This window comes from Pimephales promelas, chromosome 1 (assembly GCF_988280905.1).
Source record: "Pimephales promelas chromosome 1, fPimPro1.hap1.1, whole genome shotgun sequence".
Taxonomy (NCBI): Eukaryota; Metazoa; Chordata; class Actinopteri; order Cypriniformes; family Leuciscidae; genus Pimephales; species Pimephales promelas.
In genome coordinates, this window is record NC_142769.1 from 27,853,194 (window position 1) to 27,871,556 (window position 18,363).

At 38.5% G+C, this 18,363-nt stretch overlaps 1 protein-coding gene and 1 long non-coding RNA gene across 2 annotated transcripts; one reads left to right on the forward strand and one right to left on the reverse strand.

The window, feature by feature from the left end:
• The first annotated feature begins 4,119 nt into the window (after positions 1 to 4,119).
• Positions 4,120 to 14,763, forward strand: dnaja2a (DnaJ heat shock protein family (Hsp40) member A2a). Its single transcript, XM_039692707.2, has 9 exons — positions 4,120 to 4,281; positions 5,135 to 5,194; positions 5,870 to 6,096; positions 8,296 to 8,376; positions 8,624 to 8,757; positions 9,070 to 9,266; positions 12,107 to 12,251; positions 12,328 to 12,455; positions 13,841 to 14,763. The coding sequence occupies exons 1-9, from the start codon at positions 4,204 to 4,206 to the stop codon at positions 14,027 to 14,029; spliced, it is 1,239 nt and encodes a 412-aa protein (XP_039548641.1). The 5' UTR covers positions 4,120 to 4,203; the 3' UTR covers positions 14,030 to 14,763.
• On the reverse strand, positions 14,718 to 16,368 carry LOC148998439 (uncharacterized). The gene is made up of 2 exons (XR_016156821.1): positions 16,291 to 16,368; positions 14,718 to 14,875 (listed from the first exon to the last, which is right to left on the reverse strand). It is a non-coding gene; the product is annotated as an uncharacterized LOC148998439 (long non-coding RNA).
• Positions 16,369 to 18,363: the final 1,995 nt, after the last annotated feature.

Below are 18,363 nucleotides of genomic sequence, written 5' to 3' on the forward strand. Positions count from 1 at the left end.
TGCTTTCGAATCAGTACTGTGATGTCATACACCACAGTACTGTGATGTCATACACCACAGTACAGCCTACAGTGCTGCTTCAAGTCGATCACTGTATAATGCTTTTGAATCAGTACTGTGATGTCATAGCTACACCCAGGGATGTAGTGGAGGCTAAATGCACGTAAATGCCATTCACATGTAACGGCCACCTAAAGTTGAGAAGTGTTGGTGACATGTTAATATGCCTTTAAGATAGCTACGTCTATTGCGTACGTTATTGTATGCGTGCTGTTAATGTGAGCGCGCACGCACGCTCAGTAGAGTGAAGACGGTTGCGAAGAGAGATGACCGCTCTATCGCTGGCTGTTATTTTGTTCTATTGTGTTTTGCTTCCACTTTGTTTTTGTGACGTTTTGCAGTGTTAATTTCCCTGTTGGCATCTTTCAACATGTATGTGAACAGTGTGCCTAACTAGGGAAGGGCCGCAATAAATCACTCGTGGAACTATTACGTTACCAGTTCGTTTCCACTGTTTTTTTCCCTTGTCTTCATCTGGGCAGATTTAAAACTCTTGCAGACGTTACACACACACCTCCCAATATTCGAATATTGCGTTTACCCACCTCCAGAGTGCATTTATCCACCTCTCAATTGCGTTTATCCACCTCTAAATATCCTGGACCTGTAGTTCCTAAGACATTTTAAATTAAGCTAATGTTGTTTTAGTTTATTGTTCATTATTAGTTTCATAGGTTGTTAAACCTAAGACGAACTCTTTCATATTGCGCTGCATTACAGTCAGTGTTGTTGACTACCGGTTACTGACGGTAAGGTTGCACTGTTGACGCTCGCGCAGCCTCTCGAGCAGAAATCTACAATAAGCGCAGCAAACACACACTCAGTTAACAACATACATACTGCCAATAAAAATCTAAATGTGGAGTTTTATATTTTTAACATATGTTAAGCAACCTCATCTATTTTTCATGAACACCATTCTTGAAATAATCAGCCGTTTGAAAGAATCGTTTGAATTAATCAATGACTCACTCATCAAGACGGTCGCCAGCCAGTCTGCCACCACCTACTGGCGGTTTAGTGTTGAATGTTTAAAAGTATATTATATCTATATTATATTTATCATATATTTAAATTAAAATCAATTTCATAACATTATTTTATGCAATTGTATTTTTTTAGTGTCAATGATTTAATTTGATCAACCCCTAGGTTAACAGCCCTTTAGTGTCTTATTATTCGAAATAATTGAATTTATTGATCAAATTTAGGAATTTAAAATGAAAGATGAAGCATACATTTAATAATATTGGGGGAGGGGATGCCCTTTAAAGGTGCAGAAATTACAATATGGTGATTTAAATATCAAAGCTGATTGATCACTCATGAGAATATTGTTTCAGAATAAAAAATAAAAAATCCAGACGAGCAATTTTTTTTTACCCGGACAAGTGAATGGCAGATTTAGCGTATGAAAAGGCTTAATGTCGAGCCCTCCCTATATAGCAATATCATTAGGAGACACACATACACAGTGGCCCACCTTACCTGGTGACCTGGTGACCTGGTCACCAATCGCCTGTACTCTGTACAGAGCAGCTTCAAGTCGATCGTATGCTTTCGAATCAGTACTGTGATGTCATACACCAATCGTCTGTACTCTGTACAGAGCTGCTTCAAGTCAATCACTATGCTGTATGCTTTCGAATCAGTACTGTGATGTCATACATCAATCGTCTAGGCTTCTCTGAGCTGCTTCAAGTCGATCGTATGCTTTCGAATCAGTACTGTGATGTCATACACCAATCCAATCGTCTGTACTCTACAGAGCTGCTTCAATCACTGTATGCTGTATGCTTTCGAATCAGTACTGTGATGTCACCAATCGTCTGTACTACCAGGCGCGGATTTATGGGCTGATTGACAGGTGGCCCACCCAAACAGATTAATAAAAACAATTTAAATTTTTAATTTTAATAATAATAATGAATTAAGTTTGGCCATAAGTTTGGCCCAACACTTTATATGATATGACAAGCGCTGAGCGCCTCCATCGCTGGCTCAGCGCCAGCGAGCGCACAGTTTGAATCTGGCAGTGATGTCATGTCACTGTCCAGACTTCGTCCAGACTTCGACACCCTTGCAAGGAGAGTAGACGAGGCTCATTGTTCACATGAACACCATGTCTTGGTAAGACAAAGAATAGGGCCTGTGTTCACAGATCGCCTCTTTTGCGCACTCAAGTTTGTCATTTCAAATGTACGTTCTCATAATGGAATCAACGTTGTCGCGACAGACGTGGTCAGGCGTCTGATTGACTCGTCAAACGCGTGCGTTTCGACAGCACGGGACGCGCGATTTGCCATAAAATATAACATCTTGACGATATTTATAAAATATAACATCTTGACCAAATTTAATGTTAACATCTTGCATAAATATTTTTATGTATGAATATGACAATTATGCCCAGAGCTTTCAATCATTTTTTCTTGTAGGCTTTTCTTCGGATGTTCATTCCACACGGCGTTGTAAAGATGTATCTTCCCTTTTGTAGAACTGTCTACAACTAATCAGTCTACACTGAAATACAGAGGGAATTCCCTCTGGGATCATTTGGACCCTGTTTTAAAGACTAAAATCGCTAAACTCTTTCAAAAGAGAGCTGAAAAAAATGTTAACATATAATTAAGTTTATTTTGTTAATTTGTTGTATTAAAATGATTGATGTATTGATTGTATTGTCTTGCTTGTGATCATGTAATTTTATGTCCATTTTAATGAGATTTGGGGAAGTGACCTCTTCTCACTTTCTCCCGCACAGTGTGTTTTTCGTTAATGGATTTGTAAAGTTGCATTTTAAATGTGAACCACCTTAGATGGTGATTTTTGGTAGTAGTAAGAATTCAATTAGAGAGCTCAGTTCAATTAGTTCAAGTAACAATTACGATTAGAAAGCTCTCTTGTTCTAAAGTGTTAATAATCACTCCACTGCAGGTTCACCGCGCTCCAGTCCTCGACGCTCACTGATATCAGAGACAGCGCTCTGTCTTGGCTCTGTGAAAAATTCCATAAGTTCTGTTCATAAATTAAATTAAAAAAAAAATTAAAAAAAAAATTAAAAAAAAATCCTATTAGGCTATAATTTCAACGTGGTACATTGGAACATAACTGTTGTGTGCAAACATTAAATCAATGCTTTGAAAATCATGTTTTAAATATATATTAAAAAAATATATCATAAGTTAAACTATGAAACTACAAACGATTAATCAAATTAAAATAAATACCGATTCTGTCATGTCATATGTGATATGGTGTCGTTGATGCTGCATTGTATTTATACAAGGCCAGGGACCAGTGTGTGTGTGTGTGTGTGTGTGTGTGTGTGTGTGTGTGTGTGTGTGTGTGTGTGTGTGTGTGTGTGTGTGTGTCTGTCTGTCTGTCTGTCTGTCTGTCTGTCTGTCTGTCTGTCTGTCCCCAGCTGCCCCTTGAAATTTTATTGCAAGATCAAAACAGCACAAATTATGCCTGCTGGTCACAAGAGCAATCGTGTAGGGATTATTTTGTACCAACAGAGGGGGCTGAAAGCAAATATGGGTAATTTATTCTCAAATGAGCCTAATAATGCAAAATTAGGGATAGTAAAGATACATAAAAGCACACACATCAAAAACATACAGTGAAAATAATGTACAATAAGAAAATTATATTATATGAGAAAGATATGTGTTAAATACAGGTTTTTTTATAATGTTTTGAAATGTGTTTTGTTTATCAATTTGTATTAGCCTACTTATTTACTATTTTTATTTGTGGAATTGCATTGTATGAAGTTTCATATTAAAGTTTATTTATACACTTAAACATAATAATAATAATAATCAATTATTTAAGAAAATGGTTTATAGAAGCTACAGCCATGAACAAAACCGTACATTTCAGAATAGTCTCTTATAAGCAGCAGCATGGACAACATTGACCAGTGTAATAAACATTTCTTAAACAATACTGGTCAAAAATAAAGTTTCTTAATATTGAAATGAAGGATGTGTTTAATAGTTATCGTTATATCGTGATGACATGTGCTAGTGCTGTGACTGTGAGAGGAGGCGCGTGTGGAGAGGTTAAAGTTGACGCTTCCGGCCGGTGTCTCTCTTCGTCGCTCCGCTTCGCGCAGACAGTCCTTCACTCAGCAAAGCCATGTCCAACGTCGCCGATACCAAACTATACGATATTCTCGGGGTCTCACCCTCGGCCTCCGAGAACGAACTGAAAAAGGTACGGATTTATGTGTCTTGTCTTTAATTTCGGTGGTTGTTCGCGCTGATTCAGAGTGTAAAGTTGTGTGTGTGTGAATCAGGAAGAGAGAGAGATTAGCACTAAGCTAAAGCTCGTCGTGAGTTTGGCCTAGTAGTATCTATAGTTACCAGATCGTCGGACAAAACCGACGAGATGGAGCGGTGTTGTGGGTTGTAATCAAGCCGATCTTCAGTCTCTTTATATATCCATTTACCTGTGTGTGTTTGAACTTAGCCGTGACTTGAACATTAGCGCAGTCATTGTAAAATTACATCGTCATGTAACGTTAGCGGCTGAAAACACAGTTAGCATCAGATCACAGTGTGGCCGGTGTGTAGGCCTTGATTCAGGGCTTTTCCATTTCCATGTGTCATAATGCCAAAGAGGTCACATGTACAACTAATTGCGTAGGATGGTCCTGTGGTTATTTTATATTCGTTGTCAATTACAGTTGGTCATGTTATGTTTTTGGCGAAGATGGATTTCAGCTCTGGCGCAAGCCACACAGAGTCGATGAACAGACTTTAATTATCTGTTCAATTAGGAGCGTTAAGTTGGTAGTTTCAACTCCCTAGTTTGTTGTTTTTGGATTATGATATTAATTTGCGCTGTTCAAGCGGCTTCAAACGTGACGCACAAACTGATACTCCGGTAGGAGTCGTTCTCTAATCATATGCTAAAATCTTGCTATATGCTAGGTCTGATATTAAGGCATAATTAATTATCTACTTTAGCACGTGTTACTTTTGTTAAGACAACTGTTTAAATGCGGGATGTTTCGTTGATGCTTTTTGAAGTGAAACTAACCTTCTGAAACATTAATATATTTCAGGCTTATCGGAAATTGGCAAAGGAATATCACCCTGACAAAAATCCAAATGCTGGGGACAAGGTAAGAATACTTGCGTAGTAATATTATGACTTTTATCCAAATATAGTGCGCATTCATATAAGACGACATGCAGAAATCTAAAACACTGTTAAATGAGTGTGTTGTGGAGGGATTGTGGTAGTTTTGTGCATTTCAGTTCAAATGGGAAATGTTGAAATATTTGTGAAATCTTGGTTATAGTTCATTTATTTGAATGTTTGTCTTTTGAAAAACAAATGAAGTTCTATCTAATGAAACCTGAGTGTCTTTTGAAGGGACATGATAGCTTTATATGTTGAACTGATGTAAATTAGCCTTTTGTTTACACCGCACATTGATCAGTACACATACAAAAAGCACATGAAAAACTAAACGGATGCTAAAACGTGCTGATTGAAAAATGAGAATATCAGCTTGGATGTGGATTTTTTTTTTTTTTTTTTTTTTTTTTTTTTTACGATGTCAGTTTTTGGAGAATCAAAGTTTTGGTAGAATGGACTTTATATCAGGTTACATCTATACATATCTTGGGTAAGTATTTCATTTACACATCTCAGGTTTCATTTAAAATGTCTTGTTTTGAAGATGAATGTCTTTTTGGTTTGGATGTGTGAATAAACTTTTGGGTGAACTACCCATTTAAAGTAGTAATAATGCCTTTATTCAAAGATTTAATCTTTTTTTTTTTTTCTTCAGTTCAAAGAGATTAGCTTTGCATATGAAGTACTAACTACACCAGAGAAGAAGGAATTGTACGACCGTTATGGAGAACAGGGTCTGCGAGAAGGTGGCTGTGGAGGAAGTGGGATGGATGACATATTTTCCCATATTTTTGGCGGTGGTCTGTTTGGCTTCATGGGTGGACAGGGTCGGAGCAGGAACGGAGGGCGGCGGCGAGGAGAAGATATGGTCCACCCCCTGAAGTAAGTGAAATCACAAGGCTTCCACTTTTTAGAGATCTGTGTAAAATTGTTGCTCTCCTCGGTCCTTGAGCGGTCACATTGACCTCCTTTCTATTTCCCCCTCTCCTACTGTGGCCTAGCACATGTATAGTTAAGCTTTAACCCCTTAAATCCAAACACCCCCTGTGAATAAATGATCAATTTACTAAGCAACAACTGAATGGAATGACACAAAAGAGGTATAATTTTTAAGTCTTAGAAACTCAACTTTTTAATTTTATCTTAAAGGGATAGGTCACTTTGAAATTAAATTTTAGATATGTTTTAGCTTACCTCAAGAGCATCCAAGATGCAGGTGTCTTTGTTTCCACAGTAGTTTCAATTTTAATGTTTTTAGGTCGAACCGTTGTTGTCTCAGTCATATAAAGCAGGTTTATGGGGATCACCCTGGGTTCACCTCAAAGAGCATGTACAGAGAAGTCCAAATTAAACATGATTTAATGACTCATAAATGTAAGCACACACTGATGGCCTAAAACACGAAACGAGCGGTTTGTGTGAGAAAATGAACAGTATTTATGTAGTTTTTACCTCTTGTAATCACATCCACGTCCAACTGATCTGAAGGCATGGGCTTCTCTCTGCGCATGCGCCGGAAGTGATCTCTCGCACGTGTACGTCACTCGTGTTTACACAAAGATTTTGGAACTTTTACCTTTCACTGTGAAGATCTAAATATCGAAATCGTCTTCCATTGCAATTTCCTGTATATCTAAATATGTTTATAAAATCAGAAATCTCTGTGTAAACTCAATGAGTGACGTACATGCGTGAGAGATCACTTCTGATTCCTTGATTTAAAGTAAAGTGCCTGATTTAAAAAAAAAATCCTCGATTACAATTTACCTGTGTCGAGTGACCGGCAAAATACCAAAAGTGACTCATTCCACGGACGAGAATCGATGAACCACATTATTACACCGTTTTTAGAAGTCTATACAATATATTTAAAACCATTTACAATCATAATATAGCATAGTGCTATCATGAAATCTCAAAGGCTGTGATTCAGTTAAAAAACAATGCACTTTGTTTTGTTTTCCACTGAGAAGCGCAACAATTTAATTTACATGAATGCAGATTGTGTTGAAAGTACCTCAGCTCTCTTCTGTTTGTTTTTCCAATAAGGGAATCATGTTTCATAGATGCACTGTCATCATTTATATGCGTGTCAGCATCTCAGGTTTCTCAAACTTAATCTCTGCGTGCTGTGAGTTTGTGTTGCTTATATTGTTCTGCAATTGTTCTGCGCCGTTTCATAAGATTCGTAACGCAACTAATTTGTAAATTTACGCTAACACGAGAATACATGAACATCTTTCTGAAAAACAATTTGCATCATGATTTCAAAATAAGTTTTAAGACTTGCACTGAGTTTAACATTTCTTTTTACGTAATGTACTTAAGTTATGTTTGTTAGTTGATATAATTTTTTTACGTGGTGTATTTTAGCTGCGTTGTTCAATAAAAACCTTATGATTACTTTGATACTTTATATGAACAAATAATTAATGATTGTTATATATTTAGGTAACACTTTAACATTAACAAAAACAGTTACAAATGTATTGTTCATTGTTAGTTCATGTTGGTTACTGCATTAATTAATAAACCATGTTGTAGTTAAATTTCTTCATGTTAGTTCATAGTACATTAATGTTAACAAATGCAACCTTTGACTTTTAATATTGTACTAGTAAATGTTGAAATTAATATGAACTAAGATTAATAAATGCTGTAGAAGTATTGTTCATTCTTAGTATGTTAACTAATGTTGTTAACTAATGAACCATATTGTAAAGTGTTAAGTATTTGTCTATATTATAATAAATATTTTTATTTTGCCTTTTATCAGCGGTTTCTCAGCAAGAGCAGGTCAATGTAATATACATTTATATTTTCTAATCATTTAAAAAGTGTTTTATCAAACGACACCTACCCTTCGACTCTCTTAGTTTGCTATAGTTTTGGATTTATGAGTCTTTACTTTTGTGTATGTCAATCAGAAAAAAACAACAACCCTAAAAATGCCTTCAGGGCTTAGGAGGTTAAACATGTTAAGGTTGTTTTGGAGGGGCGGGGTTCCAATCTGTTTTTAGGCTGCTTTTGTAGTATTCTGGATTCTCGAAGCGCTTTCTCACCCTTTTTTTCCTCCCGTAGGGTGTCACTTGAAGATTTGTACAATGGAAAAACAACCAAATTACAGCTGAGCAAGAATGTTCTTTGCAGCACTTGTAATGGGTGAGTAAGATTTTAATTTATTTCACGACAATTAGATTAGAAATTAGAGGACAATTTGTAATGATGAGTGTCTCTTTGTCCAACCACACCCAGTCAGTTTAATAAATACTGTGTTTTTAGTTACTGGATTTTGAAATCAGTCTGAGCTGTACAGACCACAAAGGCTTTTAAAGAGTTTGAATTTTTTCCTTTACTTAATTCATGTGTTGAAGTGTTCGTGAAACTGTGGCTGTTTTTGTTTCCTCAGTCAAGGTGGGAAGTCTGGTGCGGTCCAGAAGTGCACAGCCTGCAGAGGGCGTGGTATGCGCATAATGATCAGACAGCTGGCTCCTGGCATGGTGCAACAGATGCAGTCAGTGTGCACTGACTGTAATGGTGAAGGTAAGGGACTGAATCCACTCTGACCAGTAGTGTTACGGATTCTCAGCCAGCATGTTCATGTGGACCGAAGTTTTGCTCATGGTTAGGGTGACCATATTTTGATTACCAAAAACCAGGACACTTGGCCCAGCAAACACATGGGCCAACTCAAATGATACTCGAAGTTTACTCAAAGATACCTTATTAATTTCAATACATTTAAAGTAGATTATGCCTCCTCTGTATGGATAGAAAATTGTTATATGAAAACAGGACATGTCCTGGGAAAACAGGACAGTTGGTCACCCTACTCATGGTTTCTTTATGATCCAGGTGAGGTGATCAGTGAGAAAGACCGCTGCAAAAAGTGTGAGGGGAAGAAGGTGATTAAAGAAGTGAAAATTCTGGAGGTGCATGTGGATAAAGGTATGAAGCACGGACAGAAGATCACCTTCGGCGGTGAGGCTGACCAGGCACCTGGAGTAGAACCTGGAGACATTGTCCTGGTCCTGCAGGAAAAGGAGCACGAGGTATTTCAATAAACTCTTTCTTATTATTTTTATTTGAAAGGGAAAGTGCTCATTAATGAACTGTGATAATCAGGTACAGAAATGTAGTAGTTAGGCCTGAATTTAAAATGACACACAAGTTCATTGTGTACATTAAATATAGATGGATTTATGCACTTTAGGCCTAATCCACTGATCCCATATAATGATACACATCTGATTTCTTTCTCTACTGTTTGTTCTCTTAAGACATAACCAAATATTTTTGACAAAAATATTTTTGAGTATTTTTACACCATTTTGTGTGCATGTGTCCGTTCAAGCACAAGGAGATGCGAAAGAGGAATCAAGTGTTTGCATGCTGTTTGAAACGTGTGTCTGTGCGTGTGCTTCAGGTGTTTTAAGCAAACCAGAGGTGACAGTTGCAAAGAGCCCAAACTCAATCAGGTGACAAATGGAGGAATAAAAACCTTGGTAGAAACCAGGCTCAATTTGTGGGCAGGATCTGCTCTGGCCAACAAATGAACATTGTGTGGTTTAATTACAGGCTATATCGCAAGTCAAAAAACAGATTGTGATTGGTATCATTCAAAATATTACATCCAGTTCCTTCTGCTTGAAGATCAGATTTATCGTATGGAGATGAAGTTGGCTTTCAGGGTCTGTGCAGAAGACTTCTCTGGTTGCTGAGGATCTGTGCCGATGTCTGTCATGTCAACAAGGTCTTTACAGGATATTGTCTAGGTCTAGTTACCATGGTCTCTTCTGATATTCAGGGCCGTGTTGTGGTCGCGTCTAGGTGCAGGTCCACCATCTGATCTGAACACGGCCTGGACCCAGCTGACTATGGTAACCTCTGAATAAGGATGAGACAGACAGACAGATAAATATCAGCATAGATGCTTTTCTTCTTACGGTGTAACCAGGACATCAGATGTTGTGGGAAGTGTTCCGGTTGACCTGTGTAATGCTGCTTAAGCATGCTTTAGTAGATTTGAGTTTAGAAATGTAATAATGTGTTGTGTATGCAAGGTTAAAAAGATATTTTTAATAGATTGAAACTTAAAAGCGTTGTTTGGGAAACAGACACAGATTGTTTGGTTTTTAAATAAGGAAAAGGATCTTCCCCCTGTTGTTGATTTTGATATTCTAGGTATTGTCAACTGGACAGAATTTTGAGATCGCAAAAGACGTGAAGGACTATGTCTTCAAGCTCGCTGAAGTACTGAGGAGCCTAAACCATTTCAGGATCAGGATTTTTGGGACCGATCCCTGATTACTGGAAGCTGTATCACCAGATACCGATCACTGATTACAGGGTCTATTTGAAGACTTCTATCTATCATGTAGCATTACTTAGTAAACTATATTTAACAACAATGTACATTTAAGTATTACATTCGAAAGAAGACAATGTATCATGAATTGACACCTGTGTATTTATTTGCCAGCGACATGTCCAGCATATTAATTTAGCAGCTTGGTTATTGGAAGCAGCTTAGGGCTTGACATAACTTTCCTGTAGAATATAAGATAAATAAAAGACTGAACATCTGAGTTTTTAAATTTATCTTTAGACTTAAACTAAAAACCGCAACAACAAAAAGCTTTAGCCGAAATAATGTTTCGAGTCAGTTAGCCATCAGTTTTTCTAATACACTTAAAGGGCTGCAGGTAGTAAAGTGCACAGCAACAAAAACTACAAATAGCTAACTAACATCTTCCATATAGGCTATCTATAACTTTGCTTTTTTCTAGGATGCTTAGTCAGACTTTGCGGGCACTTAGAGAGGAAGAGAGAGGTAGATAAAGAGAGATAATTTCTCTCAATTTCTTGGTTATATTTATTTTATTTTTTATTTTTTTCCCCAAGAACCCTTGCAAAATTATTTAAAACAGATTGAGAAAGCCACCACTACTGGTCACATCTATAGATTGTTAGATTGATTGGTTTAGAGATCCAGTGGAGTCTGTCTCTGTCCCTCCATGTACTTAATATAAATGAATGAAACATCTCCAGTTAGCTAGCAGAGCTTTCATTTCTTTTTTTAGACTGCTATTAAATAAGAAATCTAGCACTGAATGTGTTTTTGGACTCAAGCTGTGTGCTCGGTGCTGCGGCGATCAGTGTCATGATACGGTGTTCTCTGTGACTTGCGCAGTCTTCACTCGGAAGCGCACTTCAATCTATGTGGACTCAGTTCATTCCGTTGAAATCACAAAATAAAACAAACGTTTCCCTGCTTGATTTGGACTGTAACCACTGATGAACATATTCAGTTTTGATGAGAGAAAAAAAAAATCTCTGAGTGTGGGTTAGAGCCCTTAACCTCTGACACGCTTGGCAAAAGATCTCCCACTAGACCATTGAATAACTCAAACGTAAACAGCGGATCGATGGATTTATTTACGGATAGAGCAGAGAGGCTGCACAGTTTGACAAGCGGCCAGAACCACCCAGAGCATTGCGATAATCTAGCCTTGATGTCATGAACGCATGAACTAGGGATGAGTCGAGGTCTAGTTCACCCCTTTCTGCTAGTCAAAAATGACAAAAAAAGGGTGGCTGGTTGACTGTATGATGATTAATCTCAAAATAGCCTTTAACAATTACTAAATTACTTGCCTGTAACAATTATTACTACGTTGGAGTTTTTCCCTCTTTTGCATCTCCAAGTGTATATGACATATTGTCAAGCAGATTGCAGTGACAGTGTGTCATGAACATGCTGCTTTACAGCTTTTTATCCACCCTCGCATGCCTCAAGTGTTTACAGGGTCTGTGAAGATGTGTCTGATTTTGACTAATATGTGATATCACCTAAAGCATTGGAAAGCTAAATCTTTTAAACCTCTTTCAGACATACAGAAGAGAGGGCAACGACTTGCACATGACCCATAAGATCGGCCTTGTTGAAGCACTTTGTGGGTTCCATTTCACATTGAAACACTTAGATGCTAGACAGATTGTGGTGAAATACCCAGCTGGCAAAGTCATTGAGCCAGGTGAGTCCTCTTGAAATGAGTTTTGTAGCTCTTTAAGTGATTTGTTGCGTTGTCTGAAAACTTTGTCATTTTGCAGGTTCAATTAGAGTTGTTAGAGGAGAGGGCATGCCACAGTACCGTAACCCTTTTGAGAAGGGTGACCTGTTCATCAAGTTTGATGTTCAGTTCCCAGACAACAATTGGTTAAGCCCCGAGAAGCTGACGGTAAGACCATTTTTCTTTTCAAAAGCTGAAAAATTCGGAAATTGTAATTTCCGAATAAAGGAAATTACAATTTCCAGAATTTTACTGAATTCTCAGTAAAATTCTGAAAATTCGGCTTTGTAGGTGACGGGAACAAATTATATTTTAAAACGTTCAAATTATTATTTTAACTTGTCATTTTCACTTACTTTTTAAACTATTGTTTTTCAAATAAAATGGGGCTGAAAATAACTTTTATTTTGACAATCTTATTCCCTTCATCTCAGTGGAATAAGATTTTGTGACTTTTCATACATTATCTATCTATACACATGCACACACAAAAACTGGGCTTAATTCGGTTGTTCTGAAGGTATGTAAAAAAAGGTTTACACTTCTAGTCTTCGGGGTCAATATGACCCCACATTGAAATGAATGGAAAATGTGAAAAAAAAAAAAATCGTCATATAATGAAATCTGGCATAAATCTGAATTTTTTTTTTTTACACGGAAATGAAGGCCTAGTACTAGAGCATAATGCAATGTTTCATAAAATAACATTTCATATGCTAATGCTAAAGCTAATGGTGTAGTTGAGGAATTATGTGTTATATGGATACAAAAGTACTTTATATCTCCCAAAACACAGCATTAATGAATAGATGATAAGTAAACAAAAAAAATTATATATTATTTGTATGATTAAAAATGTATACTTTTTGTACAATTACTCAATCAATTGTTGGGGTCGTATAGACCCTGAAGCCCAGAAGTGTAAACAGGAAACGAAGACCATTTGAAGGTTAAGCCAACTGGTTAAGGTTAAGCCATGGAAAACATTCATAATCAAAAATTCACAATTCTTTTTAAAAAAATTAAAAATTCTTTTTTAATTTGGCCACTTTACAATAACACTGCTACGGCCACTTTAATTTGAAAAAGATATGCAAACTCCCCAATTTCAAAATAAGTTTAAACCCTTTCTCTGTAGGTTTATAAATCATTTGCTTTAAAAATCTGATGAACTGGCGCACATTGCGCTCCCAGATGAATGTTATAAGCAATCCAAACTCGCAGCATATGCAAAGAGACTTGGAGACGCTCTCAACGCATGTTAATGTTAACAGTTCATGTGAAGCAGAAGCGTGTGATCGGGGCAGTGCTTTGTACCTCGCGTTTTCGAAACCTGAAAAGCACGTTTGGTGTGATCGGGATGGATGAATGCATGTACAATAGTCAACATTTGAAGGTGATCAAAAAAGATCATCAAAGTTGTCCTAAGACAAAAATGGGTATTGTTCAAAATTCATGTATAATTTTGATGAAAGGTTTTGATCCTCTACAGACGTTGACTACTGAACACAGTGTGGTTTCTTATCCCTAATTTTTCTCTCCTGTTTTTGCAGGAGTTAGAGGACTTGCTGCCTACACGGGCTGAAGCGCCAGTCATCTCTGGAGATGCAGAGGAAGTGGACCTGCAGGAGTTTGACATGAGCCAGAGCTCCTCTGGTGGGCACCGCCGTGAAGCATACAACGATAGCTCAGATGAAGAAGGAGGACATCATGGGCCTGGCGTGCAGTGTGCCCATCAGTAAACCTGACCACAGCAAATACCTTGTCCAGCTCCAACAGTGGGGATTAAAAAATGTTCTAGTTGCACAATAAACAGGTGTGTTTATAATCCGATTCGGGGCTGCCTTAAATGAGAATTTCGTACAGCCATTCCTGACCACCTGATTCCCTTGTAGTAAACGCACAGATGATCCTGCATATAGTAACCCTTTCTTGCCCCCCCCCCCTCTCCCCCCCTCTCCCTGCGGCCCTCTAGAGGCAACCCCACTTCAGAGAGAAAAGGGTAAATGTTGTTGTCATAGTATTCACAAGTTTAAATCTAACCATAAAATGCAGTTTTGGCCCTGGACTTGAGACTTGTTGGAGAGCAGTGACCTAACGGAAGAGGAGTTGAGAGATCCCAAAAGAAAGAATAAGAAATGCCTCCATGGGACTTAATCACCAATCAATTTTTTAGGCTTATTTGCATCTGTGCGCAATTTTTACCACTTTATTTTATTTGTAGATTTTTTTTTCTTTTTCTTTTCCTTTCTTTGATATTTTAAGAATTGGAACAAGAGACTATAAAATGTATAAAATAAGTGATTGTCATTTAAGCTTTGTATTGGCTGCTGTCACAATTGAGTGTTTTATGTTTTGAAATAGCTGAAACAAAATCAGTTGCCTATTGTCAGCTATCCAGGTGCATGTTGAACATTTTGGTCCCTTCACTGATTGAAATGTCTGTCAAAAGAAAGAGACATCGTACACAATGAAATGAGTGGAGGAAAAAGCACCTTTAGGCTTATATCTTCTGTGAAAGTTTGAGTTGTTGAATAAAATGTCTTTCAATATCTCCTCAAAATAATCAGTTTTTGCTTTATTTGGTGCTTTAAAGATGCCATATACAATAATTGAGGTAACAATATACGAAAAATGAGCTACACGCATCAAAAGAATGAGAAGAAATAAGTGCAAAGATGTCATTAAAAAACTGACAAGTTATAGTGCTGCCGAGATATTAACCTGAATTAGCATGCTAAATTACTAGCCCCGGCCCGGCAGGTATCGTAATACCAGTTCCGGCCATGGGAGGCGGTATGCGGACGGGCAACGTTAGCACCAGCCAAACTGCAATACGCGAGTGAGTCGCGCCGGCTTGTGTGTGTATACTTGAACCTGATGTCAGTCGTGTGGAAATACAGCCCATTACTACATTTCAGTTCAGGGAAGAGTTCAAAAAATGATTGGTCGACATTATGCATGAGGAATACATTTTGGTAAGTTGTAGCATACTGTATCTTTCAACAGAGTTCATGTTCTTTTTCCAGCTAGTAGAGACGATCGGTTCACGTGCGCTAGGGATCTGTAGTGTAACATGTACAAGCGCCAAAACGGTATTATTCTTTGAATTGCGTAATATAATTGACAGAATCTGAGAGCTTAACTAACCTGCTTGCTAAGTGTCAATTGCGTGTGTCTCACGGTGAATTCACGGCGCTAGCTTGATCAACATCAGCGAATGCTGTCTGTCAAATTAATTCACTAACAATAAAAGTGTAATATGAACAAAACGAATACCATAAACTTCAAATAATTGCCCAAGCTTTTATTTTCCCATACCGTCGAAATGCACCAGCTTGTTTTTGAGATCTATGAGGCGGTCTTCATCATTTAGTGTTGAGATTCATAGTGTTTAGTTTAGTTCACTCTAGTGTTTAGTTCATTGAGTCTCTGATCTCTAAAAATCTCCAAATGTTCCACGTGAAACTGCGGTCTTCCAACCTTTTACTATCATGTCAAATGATTTGAATGGGCTCTATGCACGGCGGTATTTCCGGTGAAGGATTAGGGATGCTCGATAACTTCCGCCGATCATAGAGTCCAATGCAATACCAAGAATTTATATTGAATTTTATACTCCATGGTTATACTAAAGAAACGTTAGTCACAAAAACAGATAAAACAGACACCCCTCGTTGTGTTTATGCTTCTTTTTAAAATTATATTAAATAAACATAACTATATATAAAATTACATCTTAACGTATGTACGTTTCGTTTCAAAGACGGGAGGACAGTAAATATTGAAGACTCTGCCATAATCCCGTTTTCTCCGGTTTTCCTCCGCTTTAATCTACACAACCGGAAATGGACGAGCATCCTTACGTCAAATGCGGAACTTATGCGTGCATATAGCCCATAACATGCGCGATGGTAGGAGCACAAGTCATTTTTTGGAGGTATACTGCCCCCATCTGTTATGGAATATGGAGTAGGATTTGATTTATTATGGTAGATGGCACCTTTAATCGTTACTTGGGATTGTTTGCAGTTGTTACTTTTGAGACAGACTTTAAAGTTGGCACGGCATTAAAGAGGTCATGAATTGAGAAATCAAATCTTTTGACATATAAGAGGTCATTGTACTAAAAAATAGTAGTTCTGTAAGTTTCAGAACTCAACTTCCTCGTTAGTCCAAAAACAGATTTTGCAGAAACCAAGGACTAGTTTTGGATTTTGCCACATTGTTTGTCAGTGTGACAAAATAAAGCTTATGCAGGAGATCAATGCCTACTTCTCATTTCCTCTTTAGCCCCGTCCACCCGTTCTTGCATGTCATTTAGTAGTAAATGGAGGCAAACAGGATTATTCTGGTAACAAACGTACTCTGTTACTGACGTAACCTCGGTTCTCCCAATAAGTTAGTGTCCTAAGGGAGCTAATCAAATTAACAGTGTTTACACAGTCAGGGTGAAAATATTCGGCCTGAACTGTGTAACATTATGGGTCTTACTTTTGCCCATGGACAAATTTTATCAATTAGCAAGCGGTGCTCAAGTGGTTGGCCATGTCTTTTGTGGAGTGTACTTTAACACTTAAATGATGCTTCAATGACATTTCAAGCTTTTAGACGTGTATGCCAGCGCTATCAACTATCCATCTGGATAGGCTCTGTTTCGAAGTGGCTAGTCCCTTAGCATGTCCACTGAATGAAACGAAGAGCTGCTCAGTCTGGCTGAAAACGAACGAGAGAGACAAGCTCTTAATGCCCTGACTGGGCAAAGGAAGCTTGCATGCTTTTCATCGTAAACCGGCAGGACAGACGGGCAAATAACCTGAGCCCTGAATAGTGTGTTGAGGGATTTAGGCACGTATCCGTGTCTTGGTTTGAGTATCTCTTTTGAGTCATTTTGCCCAAATTTCATACACGTCGCACTTACTGAGAGTGCTTGTCAATCCCCTATGCACTTCACTGAAGCAAGAGCCATAAGAAACACTGTCTTGAATGACAGATGTTTCATGTCAGACAAATGGATTGGCGGATGACTAGATCGTTCTTACCCAGTGACTGGGCAGTCACGGGTTTTGTAAAGGCTGCTATGTTCGCCACATAACTTTGAGCATGGATGGGGTTCTGCCCTTGTCCAGTAGCTTTTGAAGGAAGGAGAGAACTTCCGTAACCCTGCAGTCTAGGGGTGTTCCAGCCAGAAAACACAGACCATTTTTAAGAGTAGAGCCATCAAGTAGATGGCGCTCTAGCCTCCGTGATCATGTTTAACTCTCCCTCCGGGAGGTTTGCGGGTGCTCATGGATTGCCCATGTGTGCTATCAGGGACCACAGCTCCGGGCGAGGATGCCAAATTGAGCCCTTGGCCTGAGAAAGGAGGTCTTTCCTCATCGGTATTGGCCATGGGGCAGTGCTTGTCAGCTGCATCAGAACTGGGAACCAAGCCTGGTTTTTCCAGAGCGGAGCCACGAGTAGCACTGAAAATTCAGATTACCTCGCACATATTTTCGGGACCTGACGCCAACCTGGATTACTGATGATGAGACCCAGCATTTTTTTTAAACCTTTTGAGCGGGACTATAGTGCCGCAGTGGAAGGATTTTGTGATGCACTGAATGTTCAGACTGTGCTCTGGCGCGAGTCCAGTTCTGTGCCCAGAAAAGATATTTTCTAACTGGGAGACAGCGACTAGGGGAGCACTTAACTCCCTTAAACCAGTTTGCTGAGAGCGAGCGAGCAGGGCGAGCCTCGTGGGGCTTAACATGTCTATGAGTGAATGTGGGCGTGGGACAGCGTTGGCCTGAGCTGGCTGTATGCGTGTTAGTTTCCCTTTCACAGAAACCGTGGGACATGCAGTGTGTAGTGTTTGTGGGCACTGGGTTTGGGCACAGTTTTTATTTGTGCGAGCCCTGTTCTGTGGCGGGCTGTGTTTGAGTAAGAATTGACCTAGTGTTTCCCATTTCTACACACAATGTCACAAACCATACATCTGAACTGACAGTGAAACCAGAGCAGTTTAGGAAACACCTGTGAAACACCCAGAACTACATGCAGAAATGATCTTGATTGCCCAGGAATATCGCATACT

What these genes read in the sequence shown, in the direction of transcription:
- dnaja2a (XM_039692707.2), top strand. Translation starts at nt 4,204, where the DNA reads ATGTCCAACGTCGCCGATACCAAACTATACGATATTCTCGGGGTCTCA. An exon ending in CACTGACTGTAATGGTGAAG is followed by an intron (nt 8,758 to 9,069) that starts GTAAGGGACTGA and finishes TTTATGATCCAG; the next exon opens with GTGAGGTGATCAGTGAGAAA. An exon ending in TAAGCCCCGAGAAGCTGACG is followed by an intron (nt 12,456 to 13,840) that starts GTAAGACCATTT and finishes CTGTTTTTGCAG; the next exon opens with GAGTTAGAGGACTTGCTGCC.